Here is a 12,486-nt window from a genome sequence, read left to right on the forward strand (position 1 = left end):
ATGAGATCTCCGGCACATTCTCTTCCCCAGGTTTGAACTATGGCCAGGTATTGACTGACATCATCCATAAAAACAAATTCTAACTAGCAACCCTGCAGGCTATTGCTGAGCATCTCAAAGAGAATGCATAACATGTTGAGATGTGAAGAATAACTGAAACTATCACTAACGGAAGAACCAACACTTACAATCTTCCCACACGATAACAATGAGAGACAGAGGGTTGTTTGCGAAGACGTGTGCTGGCTGAGAGTCAAGTGCAATGAACCATTTTACAGCCCGTATAATGCTTGTTTCCTTGGTAACACAACAGGTTTAGACAACATAGCAGTCTTGCTCAACAATCAAATGTCACTAAAGCCACATGACAACACTGCCATGTCTTCATTTACATTAACACAAATAATAAAGGAGAAAGGAATCCATTATGTTGAAGGTCTGCAGATAGATGTGAATGGAAAGATTAAGTGTAATCCCTCTTTCTCCTTACTATTGTTGGACACAAAGAACCTCAAGGGTGTGTGTGAAAGGTGGGGCAGAGCAGCCATTTGAGGTAATGCTCCTCCCTTCATTCCTGCACAACCCCGCCCTGACCAGAGGCAGCATGCAGGATAAAAAGGGGACAGAGGCAGAACATTGCATCTCAGTCCAAGTCATTCTCTCTGAGGCACGCAGATCTCCTGAGCAATCGTCACCATGAGTTCTCATTTCTCCCAGAAGAGCAGCTCCAGCAGAAGCAGCATAGGTGGAGGCATGGGTGGGGTGCAAAGGAGATATTCTTCCAGTGTGAGTGGCTCAGCTGGCATCGGATCAAGAATGTCCTGCAGCAGTTATGGAGGTGGTTTTGGCATAGGAGGTGGAGGTGGAGGTGGAGGTGGCTTTGGCTTGGGAGGTGGAGGTGGAGGTGGCTTTGGCTTGGGAGGTGGAGGTGTATGTGGTTTTGGCTTGGGAGGTGGAGGTGGAGGTGGCTTTGGCTTGGGAGGTGGAGGTGGAGGTGGCTTTGACGCTTCGGCAAATGAGAAGGCCACCATGCAGAACCTGAACGACCGTCTGGCCACCTACCTGGATACGGTGCGAAAACTTGAGCAGGCCAACGCTGCGCTGGAGCTCAAGATCCACCAGTTCTTGGAGAATAAGTCCTCCCCCAATGCCAGAGACTACTCAGCTTTTGAGGTCACCATCGCCGATCTGCAGGGACGGGTATGTCACACGACTTCTGGTTCTTTAGTCAGTCACAATGTAAATTATCTCCAGATGAATATGTTGGAAATGTACATTGGAACTTGTTTCAAAGCACATTCATGATTTTGTAGAGAAATATTTGTGTCTAATGAAATCTGTCTTCTAAAAACAGATCCATGAAGCTACCAGAATCAATGGAAGCATCTATCTGTCTATTGACAATGCAAAACTGGCCTCAGACGACTTCAGAATGAAGTAAGTATTAAGTTCAGAGACAGCATTTTTCTCGAACATAGTTAGATGGACAATCTTGGTAATTTAACTGAAGCAATGCGTGCATGGGGAAGATGTTGCTTCCGAGGTGCAGATGTCTGATTTGTTGCTGCCTCACAGGTGGGAGAATGAGCTAGCCATGCGTCAATCAGTGGAGGCTGACATCGCCGGTCTGAAGAGAGTGTTGGATGAGCTGACACTGGCCAGATCCGACCTGGAGATGCAGATCGAAGGCCTCAGGGAGGAGCTGATCTTCCTCAAGAAGAACCACGAGGAGGTGCGTAGCGAATGATGAGCTTTCATTCAATTTGCTAGAATGAAGATTGAAATGTACTCAAACAACTTTGCCAAACTATTCTTATTCAACAGGAACTAGCACTCATGAGAAACCAGATGACTGGACAGATCACCGTGGAGGTGGACGCCCCGCAACAACCGGACCTGTCCCTCATTATGGCAGAGATCCGTGAGCAGTATGAGGCTGTGGCCGCCAAGAATGCGAGAGACCTTGAAGCCTGGTTCCATGCGAAGGTGAGACTGCCAAATGCGACTTACACAAGTGGAAAAGCATGAACTATTCGTAACAACAACTGTGCTGACCTCCATGGGGAGATCAAGTGAAGTCAAAGAACAAGTAAAACAATGGGAGAATAAAAATACAAATTATAAATCAAGAATAAACATAATAACATCATTCATACTTAGCAAGGTCCTTTTTCTAGCAAACATCTTCCCCCACTAGCCCAAATAATTATGCAATTAAACAAACAGTGTGTCAATTTGGTGTGGGGTAATAATAATAATAATATATTAATTTTCTATAGCGCTTTTCTGAACCCAAAGACGCTTTACATTTGGGAGGGAGGGTAGACAAACAAAACAGAAACAAAGACAAAACCAAAAAGAAACAAAACACAACAGAAAAGCAGTCAGGAGGAAGTTGATTGAGAGCGGGGGGGCTTATGGATAGAGAGTTGAAGAGGTGGGTTTTGAGGCGGGACTGGAACAGGGTGAGGGACTCAGACTCACGGAGGTCTTGGGGGAGGGAGTTCCAGAGCTTCGGGGCTGCCACAGAGAAGACTCTGTCCCCGAAGCTCCGGAGTTTGGCCTTGGGGATGGAAAGCAAACCGGCTGAGGAGGATCTGAGGGACCGGGGTGGTTGGTAGAGGGTGAGGAGGTCAGTGAGGTAGGGGGGGGGGGGGGGGGGGGGGGCAGATGGTGCAGGGCTTTGTAAGTGAGGACCAGGAGTTTGTAATGGATGGGTACAACAAGGGAGGTCACTAAACGTCATGTATCATTCAAAGGTAAGGAATATGGAGGCCTGGGAGCCAGACCTGGGCATTCAACTCAACATTACCGTTGTAAAAAATATTACAGCTGCAATAAATAGGGTTGAGGATGGAAACATGGGATGGACCTGACTCAAAATGAGTTTATGGTGACTTCACAACTGAACCTGCACACTTAGAGATAGATTAGATCGGACTACCGAATAGAGTGATTTTTAAAATGGTGAATGATTTCAAATATGGTGGTTTTATAACGTACAAAAACCTAACATCTGAGAAAGGTAGTGAAGTCTTGAAATTAATCAAATGTAAGCAGCTTTCGGAGAGATAGATTGGATCGGACTACAGCATGAGAGACGTGAGGTGGCTGATCTCGGTCGACAGACTAGCGGTCAGAGCTGTGGTCTCGTGGAGCTGCTATGTGAGACTAAAACATGTCCGATGGTTAACTGTGAGGAGGACGAGACTCTACAGCACCTCCTCATGGACTGCTATGAGCCCAGGAGGTGTGGTCGCTCCTACGAGACATCGGTTTAGAGTTCAATGTCAAATATAAGTCAATCATGTATTGTATTCTGGATGAAAAGATGGACATAAAACACAGGGAACTTTTTCGGCTTGTACTTTGCTTCACGTGTATGAAGATCTGGAAAACAAGACGCAACATGATATTAAATCAGAGAGCGATAAGTAGCTACACCATCGTGAGACCGGTTATTACCGAACTAAGAAGGAGAAAAACCCTGGACGCATCCCAGACTCAGCCATGGGGCATCTTGAGTCTGTGACCGAATATCTCACTGGAATACAATCGTGTTCTCTGTTCAAGTTATTTATGTGCTTTGTGTATTATTAATGTAACTTGTGTACTCCCGTGTCTGTTATAGTCGGAGGAGCTGAACAGGGAGGTGGCCGTCAGCACAGAAGTTATCCAAACATCGAGGACAGAAATTACTGAGCTCCGTCGAACAACGCAGAGCCTGGAGATCGAGCTCCAGTCCCAGCTCAGCATGGTAAAGGATCTACGGCAAATGTAAAGAAAAGCATGACCCAAAATATTTGACTACTAATTCACTCTTTCTCCTCTCCTCCTGTCTTTAACTTCCACCTTCAGAAAGGGTCACTTGAATGCACTCTAGGTGAGACAGAGGGACGGTTTTCCATGCAGCTACAAAGCCTCCAGGGCCAAGTGACGGCGCTGGAGCAACAGCTGATGCAGATGCGTGCTGACACGGAGCGCCAGGGCCAAGAGTACCAAATGTTGCTCGACATCAAGACACGGCTGGAGATGGAGATCGCAGAATACAGAAGGCTGTTGGACGGAGAGGTCTCGTAAGTAGTCCACAAAGAACACTTATTATAACCTTTCGTTTTACACAAATAACGACGTCTGTAAATTGAAGAATTGTTCTCATATTTAAAGCAAGCGTTGTGATTGTTCCCCTTGCAGCAGCACCATCAGCTCAGGGTCTAGCAGCAGCAGCAGCAGCACCGTAACCAAGATGGTCGTCGTCACAGAGGAGTATTTGGACGGCAAGTTGGTGTCCAAATCTAACTCCTGATCTGTCTCGCACAAAAGCAACACTTTGGGCCACTCCTGAGGACCACCATCACAACACATTGGGCCACACCTGAGGACCACCACCACAACACATTCTTTCCATCGACATGTGAAGTCAATAAAAGGCTGCCAGTTTGCTGACTAAAATGTTGTCCTGTTTTATTAACTGTGTCTTCATTCCAAATAATGAGTGGCGTTTTTCTTAATAAAGCTCTGGTGAAAACACATATTTGCTCTTAAACCTGACAAGACTTGTTAGCATTCCTGTTTCAAAACCTGAGAGCCTTATAGCTTGAGGCTGTCACCACATAGAGGAAAGGAAAATTGAGGCTCTGCAAATCTGAGACAATTGCATACTGCTCTGCTCAACAATTTCCCCCGAGGTACAATTAGTTCAGGACTTAATCACGCAGTTGGGCAATACACACGGTACCACTCTGAAGCATTCTCCATGAGTTGAGATTTTAGTTTGAGTTTAGTTCCACTGAACCTAAAATGGAGAGTTAATGCTCAGATATCTGTCTTTCAACAGCAGACCTTGTGAGATATTTGTGTGTGAGCGTAAATAAGAATCACTGGATGCTGGCCTGGGGTGGCAATTTGAAAAAGGGATTTTCTTAACTTTTAGCCAATGCATGCACGGGTATATCCCTGTCCCTCATCTCACTGATGCTGTTCAATAGAGCGGTGCAGGGATGACGTATTTACCCTGAAGTAAGCTGCTGATAAAAAAGCATTGGGATTTCTCCATAGGATTTTGGAAAATAGCTCGAAATAAGGTCTGTGGAAACCTGTTTGATAAATGCACGTTTTGTTCAGCCGGATAATCTCCACATGTCTACTTTTATAATGTTGAATCATAAATCTAATCTCCAGAAGCTAAATGCTGACGTGATGCTATAAAGGAACTACAGCCGAGTCCAGCAGCACGACTTCAACGTCACGCCAACTTAAAGGTCCCATGACATGGCCATTTCTACTGATCATAATCCCATTGTCGAGGTCGACTAGAATAGATTTATACCGTGCAATTTTCCAAACTCACATTGGTTTCTCTCACAGCATCTCTGTAAAGTATGTGTGTCCACCAGGTATTCACTCTCTCTCCTAAACGGCTTGTTGGAGCTCGCCCCCCCCCCCCCCCTCCCCTGTGAGCCCAGTGTGCTCTGATGGGTGCCAAGCCTGCCTTAACCTGCCATCAGGCCTATATTATATATATAAACAACAAATCAAAGTCATTTATAGCCTCGGCAGGCTCTGTGATCACACACACACACACACACACACACACACACACACACACACACACACACACACACACACACACACACACACAGCCATTTGAGGTAATGCTCCTCCCTTCATTCCTGCACAACCCCGCCCTGACCAGAGGCAGCATGCAGGATAAAAAGGGGACAGAGGCAGAACATTGCATCTCAGTCCAAGTCATTCTCTCTGAGGCACGCAGATCTCCTGAGCAATCGTCACCATGAGTTCTCATTTCTCCCAGAAGAGCAGCTCCAGCAGAAGCAGCATAGGTGGAGGCATGGGTGGGGTGCAAAGGAGATATTCTTCCAGTGTGAGTGGCTCAGCTGGCATCGGATCAAGAATGTCCTGCAGCAGTTATGGAGGTGGTTTTGGCATAGGAGGTGGAGGTGGAGGTGGAGGTGGCTTTGGCTTGGGAGGTGGAGGTGGAGGTGGCTTTGGCTTGGGAGGTGGAGGTGTATGTGGTTTTGGCTTGGGAGGTGGAGGTGGAGGTGGCTTTGGCTTGGGAGGTGGAGGTGGAGGTGGCTTTGACGCTTCGGCAAATGAGAAGGCCACCATGCAGAACCTGAACGACCGTCTGGCCACCTACCTGGATACGGTGCGAAAACTTGAGCAGGCCAACGCTGCGCTGGAGCTCAAGATCCACCAGTTCTTGGAGAATAAGTCCTCCCCCAATGCCAGAGACTACTCAGCTTTTGAGGTCACCATCGCCGATCTGCAGGGACGGGTATGTCACACGACTTCTGGTTCTTTAGTCAGTCACAATGTAAATTATCTCCAGATGAATATGTTGGAAATGTACATTGGAACTTGTTTCAAAGCACATTCATGATTTTGTAGAGAAATATTTGTGTCTAATGAAATCTGTCTTCTAAAAACAGATCCATGAAGCTACCAGAATCAATGGAAGCATCTATCTGTCTATTGACAATGCAAAACTGGCCTCAGACGACTTCAGAATGAAGTAAGTATTAAGTTCAGAGACAGCATTTTTCTCGAACATAGTTAGATGGACAATCTTGGTAATTTAACTGAAGCAATGCGTGCATGGGGAAGATGTTGCTTCCGAGGTGCAGATGTCTGATTTGTTGCTGCCTCACAGGTGGGAGAATGAGCTAGCCATGCGTCAATCAGTGGAGGCTGACATCGCCGGTCTGAAGAGAGTGTTGGATGAGCTGACACTGGCCAGATCCGACCTGGAGATGCAGATCGAAGGCCTCAGGGAGGAGCTGATCTTCCTCAAGAAGAACCACGAGGAGGTGCGTAGCGAATGATGAGCTTTCATTCAATTTGCTAGAATGAAGATTGAAATGTACTCAAACAACTTTGCCAAACTATTCTTATTCAACAGGAACTAGCACTCATGAGAAACCAGATGACTGGACAGATCACCGTGGAGGTGGACGCCCCGCAACAACCGGACCTGTCCCTCATTATGGCAGAGATCCGTGAGCAGTATGAGGCTGTGGCCGCCAAGAATGCGAGAGACCTTGAAGCCTGGTTCCATGCGAAGGTGAGACTGCCAAATGCGACTTACACAAGTGGAAAAGCATGAACTATTCATAACAACAACTGTGCTGACCTCCATGGGGAGATCAAGTGAAGTCAAAGAACAAGTAAAACAATGGGAGAATAAAAATACAAATTATAAATCAAGAATAAACATAATAACATCATTCATACTTAGCAAGGTCCTTTTTCTAGCAAACATCTTCCCCCACTAGCCCAAATAATTATGCAATTAAACAAACAGTGTGTCAATTTGGTGTGGGGTAATAATAATAATAATATATTAATTTTCTATAGCGCTTTTCTGAACCCAAAGACGCTTTACATTTGGGAGGGAGGGTAGACAAACAAAACAGAAACAAAGACAAAACCAAAAAGAAACAAAACACAACAGAAAAGCAGTCAGGAGGAAGTTGATTGAGAGCGGGGGGGCTTATGGATAGAGAGTTGAAGAGGTGGGTTTTGAGGCGGGACTGGAACAGGGTGAGGGACTCAGACTCACGGAGGTCTTGGGGGAGGGAGTTCCAGAGCTTCGGGGCTGCCACAGAGAAGACTCTGTCCCCGAAGCTCCGGAGTTTGGCCTTGGGGATGGAAAGCAAACCGGCTGAGGAGGATCTGAGGGACCGGGGTGGTTGGTAGAGGGTGAGGAGGTCAGTGAGGTAGGGGGGGGGGGGGGCAGATGGTGCAGGGCTTTGTAAGTGAGGACCAGGAGTTTGTAATGGATGGGTACAACAAGGGAGGTCACTAAACGTCATGTATCATTCAAAGGTAAGGAATATGGAGGCCTGGGAGCCAGACCTGGGCATTCAACTCAACATTACCGTTGTAAAAAATATTACAGCTGCAATAAATAGGGTTGAGGATGGAAACATGGGATGGACCTGACTCAAAATGAGTTTATGGTGACTTCACAACTGAACCTGCACACTTAGAGATAGATTAGATCGGACTACCGAATAGAGTGATTTTTAAAATGGTGAATGATTTCAAATATGGTGGTTTTATAACGTACAAAAACCTAACATCTGAGAAAGGTAGTGAAGTCTTGAAATTAATCAAATGTAAGCAGCTTTCGGAGAGATAGATTGGATCGGACTACAGCATGAGAGACGTGAGGTGGCTGATCTCGGTCGACAGACTAGCGGTCAGAGCTGTGGTCTCGTGGAGCTGCTATGTGAGACTAAAACATGTCCGATGGTTAACTGTGAGGAGGACGAGACTCTACAGCACCTCCTCATGGACTGCTATGAGCCCAGGAGGTGTGGTCGCTCCTACGAGACATCGGTTTAGAGTTCAATGTCAAATATAAGTCAATCATGTATTGTATTCTGGATGAAAAGATGGACATAAAACACAGGGAACTTTTTCGGCTTGTACTTTGCTTCACGTGTATGAAGATCTGGAAAACAAGACGCAACATGATATTAAATCAGAGAGCGATAAGTAGCTACACCATCGTGAGACCGGTTATTACCGAACTAAGAAGGAGAAAAACCCTGGACGCATCCCAGACTCAGCCATGGGGCATCTTGAGTCTGTGACCGAATATCTCACTGGAATACAATCGTGTTCTCTGTTCAAGTTATTTATGTGCTTTGTGTATTATTAATGTAACTTGTGTACTCCCGTGTCTGTTATAGTCGGAGGAGCTGAACAGGGAGGTGGCCGTCAGCACAGAAGTTATCCAAACATCGAGGACAGAAATTACTGAGCTCCGTCGAACAACGCAGAGCCTGGAGATCGAGCTCCAGTCCCAGCTCAGCATGGTAAAGGATCTACGGCAAATGTAAAGAAAAGCATGACCCAAAATATTTGACTACTAATTCACTCTTTCTCCTCTCCTCCTGTCTTTAACTTCCACCTTCAGAAAGGGTCACTTGAATGCACTCTAGGTGAGACAGAGGGACGGTTTTCCATGCAGCTACAAAGCCTCCAGGGCCAAGTGACGGCGCTGGAGCAACAGCTGATGCAGATGCGTGCTGACACGGAGCGCCAGGGCCAAGAGTACCAAATGTTGCTCGACATCAAGACACGGCTGGAGATGGAGATCGCAGAATACAGAAGGCTGTTGGACGGAGAGGTCTCGTAAGTAGTCCACAAAGAACACTTATTATAACCTTTCGTTTTACACAAATAACGACGTCTGTAAATTGAAGAATTGTTCTCATATTTAAAGCAAGCGTTGTGATTGTTCCCCTTGCAGCAGCACCATCAGCTCAGGGTCTAGCAGCAGCAGCAGCAGCACCGTAACCAAGATGGTCGTCGTCACAGAGGAGTATTTGGACGGCAAGTTGGTGTCCAAATCTAACTCCTGATCTGTCTCGCACAAAAGCAACACTTTGGGCCACTCCTGAGGACCACCATCACAACACATTGGGCCACACCTGAGGACCACCACCACAACACATTCTTTCCATCGACATGTGAAGTCAATAAAAGGCTGCCAGTTTGCTGACTAAAATGTTGTCCTGTTTTATTAACTGTGTCTTCATTCCAAATAATGAGTGGCGTTTTTCTTAATAAAGCTCTGGTGAAAACACATATTTGCTCTTAAACCTGACAAGACTTGTTAGCATTCCTGTTTCAAAACCTGAGAGCCTTATAGCTTGAGGCTGTCACCACATAGAGGAAAGGAAAATTGAGGCTCTGCAAATCTGAGACAATTGCATACTGCTCTGCTCAACAATTTCCCCCGAGGTACAATTAGTTCAGGACTTAATCACGCAGTTGGGCAATACACACGGTACCACTCTGAAGCATTCTCCATGAGTTGAGATTTTAGTTTGAGTTTAGTTCCACTGAACCTAAAATGGAGAGTTAATGCTCAGATATCTGTCTTTCAACAGCAGACCTTGTGAGATATTTGTGTGTGAGCGTAAATAAGAATCACTGGATGCTGGCCTGGGGTGGCAATTTGAAAAAGGGATTTTCTTAACTTTTAGCCAATGCATGCACGGGTATATCCCTGTCCCTCATCTCACTGATGCTGTTCAATAGAGCGGTGCAGGGATGACGTATTTACCCTGAAGTAAGCTGCTGATAAAAAAGCATTGGGATTTCTCCATAGGATTTTGGAAAATAGCTCGAAATAAGGTCTGTGGAAACCTGTTTGATAAATGCACGTTTTGTTCAGCCGGATAATCTCCACATGTCTACTTTTATAATGTTGAATCATAAATCTAATCTCCAGAAGCTAAATGCTGACGTGATGCTATAAAGGAACTACAGCCGAGTCCAGCAGCACGACTTCAACGTCACGCCAACTTAAAGGTCCCATGACATGGCCATTTCTACTGATCATAATCCCATTGTCGAGGTCGACTAGAATAGATTTATACCGTGCAATTTTCCAAACTCACATTGGTTTCTCTCACAGCATCTCTGTAAAGTATGTGTGTCCACCAGGTATTCACTCTCTCTCCTAAACGGCTTGTTGGAGCTCGCCCCCCCCCCCCCCCTCCCCTGTGAGCCCAGTGTGCTCTGATGGGTGCCAAGCCTGCCTTAACCTGCCATCAGGCCTATATTATATATATAAACAACAAATCAAAGTCATTTATAGCCTCGGCAGGCTCTGTGATCACACACACACACACACACACACACACACACACACACACACACACACACACACACACACACACACACACACACACACACACACACACCACTAATTCAGCACCATGAACAGCAACATGTGGCCTCAATGCCAGGTATCAGTAGATGAGAATGATCATTGTCTCCGGTGGATTAACACAAACCCAGTTATGTAAAACGATGCACATGTAAACCTGCAGGCTGCTGGGAATCAACGAATAGTGCAGCATTGCCTTACCTCTTCCGAAGAAGCCTTTATGATGTTCTTAAAATCCAGCTCACAAATAATGTCATGCTCAATTGACATCAGTGTTAGGTTTCCTTTTCCGAGCGCCACTCTCAAACTTTAACAACCTTCATCTGTCACTCAATCACTCGCAATTTGAATAAGTTACATGTGAAACATATTCTCATTCTGATTGGCTGTTAAGTGGTGCCCGCTGACTGTTTCGGAGTCATCTCTGGAATCCATCGATATGATTTATTAGAGGAGCAAATGATCAAAATACTACGGAGGGAAGATATTTTCGTTTGGATTACTGGTCTGGTGGAAGCTCGCGAGTGTGTGTGTATATACGTGTGTGTTTGTGTATTTTTGCATTTGTGTGTATTGTGTTTGTTTCCCAGGGAAACCCTCACGAGAAACACCGGCTGTTGTTGTGCCTGCAGTGACGTTAAGTTACTCCGTGCTCCGCTTGTAATTATGCCGAAGCTTCAAAGTTGTATTTATCATCTGAATTTCCAAAACAAGTTTAATATTCTGAAAGCCAAGACTTTTTTTATTTGAAACCAGATGAAAACAAACTGTAACGGACCCTGCCGTGTTATCTATGATTACTATACGCCTTACATTCATAATGTCAGCCGGAGGGAGGGGGGGGGTGGCGTGTGGAACTGCAGAACAACAGAGTGGCGAGGGAGAGCTGTCTTCTTCCCTTTACAAGCTTCAAAAATGTATTTATCATGTGATTTTGGAAATAAAAGTTTCATATTCTGAAAGCCAAGACTTTGTTTATTTAACTTTTTTTTTAAAACATCCGAAAAAAAAAAAAATTAAATCTAATTTTTTTTTAAACTTTTTTGATTGGCTCATGATAGGCCCCCGATCTCCGTAAGCCCCTGGGCTTCAGCCCAGGTCAGCCCGTGCATTAAGGTGGCCCTTAGTATGTCCCTCCTCCGCATTCATCTCTGTCACACATCGACACCTTTTGTTGTCAATCAATCAATGTTTATTTATATAGCCCAATAATACAAGTGTCTCAGTGGTCTTCACAGTGTGTACAGAATATCAGTATGACAATACGACACCCTCTGTCCTCAGACCCTCTGTCCTTAGACCAGGGGAGGGGAACCTTTTTCCTCTCAAGGGCCATTTAAATGTTTTCAACATCCTCCGAGGGCCGTACAAATTATTGACCAATGCTTAAAAATACTAAAATCACAGCCCACTCATTTCACCTTTCTTTCATGCTGTGCAAAGAAAAAGCAACCTCTTAATCCAGATATCTTGCCATGACTCGTGTATGCATGCAGGTGCACGGTTGTGGCATGACCACCAAACAGAAAGATATGGACACAAGATGTGTGCAAATGTATTTAGACTCCTGTGAACATGATTTAAGTGGGGGGGGCCTAACCTCCTCTAGGGGGGTCCGGGGGGCATGCTCCCCCGGGAAGATTTGTTTTTAAATGTTGAAGTTAAAAGCATCAATCTGGTGCACTTTGAGAGCAACATGAGGAGATCTATGGAAACATCTCTCAACATCCAGATGAAACAGAACTGGAAGCAGATTTTCTTTTTCTTTATGGATA

At 45.4% G+C, this 12,486-nt stretch overlaps 2 protein-coding genes across 2 annotated transcripts; both read left to right on the forward strand.

Moving 5' to 3' along the window:
* Positions 1 to 643: 643 nt before the first annotated feature.
* Positions 644 to 4,471, forward strand: LOC117452466 (keratin, type I cytoskeletal 13-like). Its single transcript, XM_034091122.2, has 7 exons — positions 644 to 1,200; positions 1,355 to 1,437; positions 1,576 to 1,732; positions 1,825 to 1,986; positions 3,632 to 3,757; positions 3,859 to 4,076; positions 4,195 to 4,471. Exons 1-7 carry the CDS (start codon positions 697 to 699, stop codon positions 4,304 to 4,306), a joined length of 1,362 nt encoding a protein of 453 aa, XP_033947013.1. The 5' UTR covers positions 644 to 696; the 3' UTR covers positions 4,307 to 4,471.
* A 1,270-nt stretch (positions 4,472 to 5,741) lies between these two features.
* Positions 5,742 to 9,561, forward strand: LOC117452465 (keratin, type I cytoskeletal 13-like). Its single transcript, XM_034091121.2, has 7 exons — positions 5,742 to 6,298; positions 6,453 to 6,535; positions 6,674 to 6,830; positions 6,923 to 7,084; positions 8,721 to 8,846; positions 8,948 to 9,165; positions 9,284 to 9,561. The coding sequence occupies exons 1-7, from the start codon at positions 5,795 to 5,797 to the stop codon at positions 9,393 to 9,395; spliced, it is 1,362 nt and encodes a 453-aa protein (XP_033947012.1). The 5' UTR covers positions 5,742 to 5,794; the 3' UTR covers positions 9,396 to 9,561.
* Positions 9,562 to 12,486: the final 2,925 nt, after the last annotated feature.

The sequence above is a fragment of the Pseudochaenichthys georgianus genome, chromosome 9, assembly GCF_902827115.2.
Source record: "Pseudochaenichthys georgianus chromosome 9, fPseGeo1.2, whole genome shotgun sequence".
NCBI classification, from domain to species: domain Eukaryota; kingdom Metazoa; phylum Chordata; class Actinopteri; order Perciformes; family Channichthyidae; genus Pseudochaenichthys; species Pseudochaenichthys georgianus.

Coding starts and splice junctions, on each gene's coding strand:
- LOC117452466 (XM_034091122.2), top strand. CDS start 697: ATGAGTTCTCATTTCTCCCAGAAGAGCAGCTCCAGCAGAAGCAGCATA. Junction 1,201..1,354: donor TCGCCGATCTGCAGGGACGG/GTATGTCACACG, acceptor TTCTAAAAACAG/ATCCATGAAGCTACCAGAAT. Junction 1,438..1,575: donor TCAGACGACTTCAGAATGAA/GTAAGTATTAAG, acceptor GCTGCCTCACAG/GTGGGAGAATGAGCTAGCCA.
- LOC117452465 (XM_034091121.2), top strand. CDS start 5,795: ATGAGTTCTCATTTCTCCCAGAAGAGCAGCTCCAGCAGAAGCAGCATA. Junction 7,085..8,720: donor AAGCCTGGTTCCATGCGAAG/GTGAGACTGCCA, acceptor TGTCTGTTATAG/TCGGAGGAGCTGAACAGGGA. Junction 8,847..8,947: donor TCCAGTCCCAGCTCAGCATG/GTAAAGGATCTA, acceptor TTCCACCTTCAG/AAAGGGTCACTTGAATGCAC.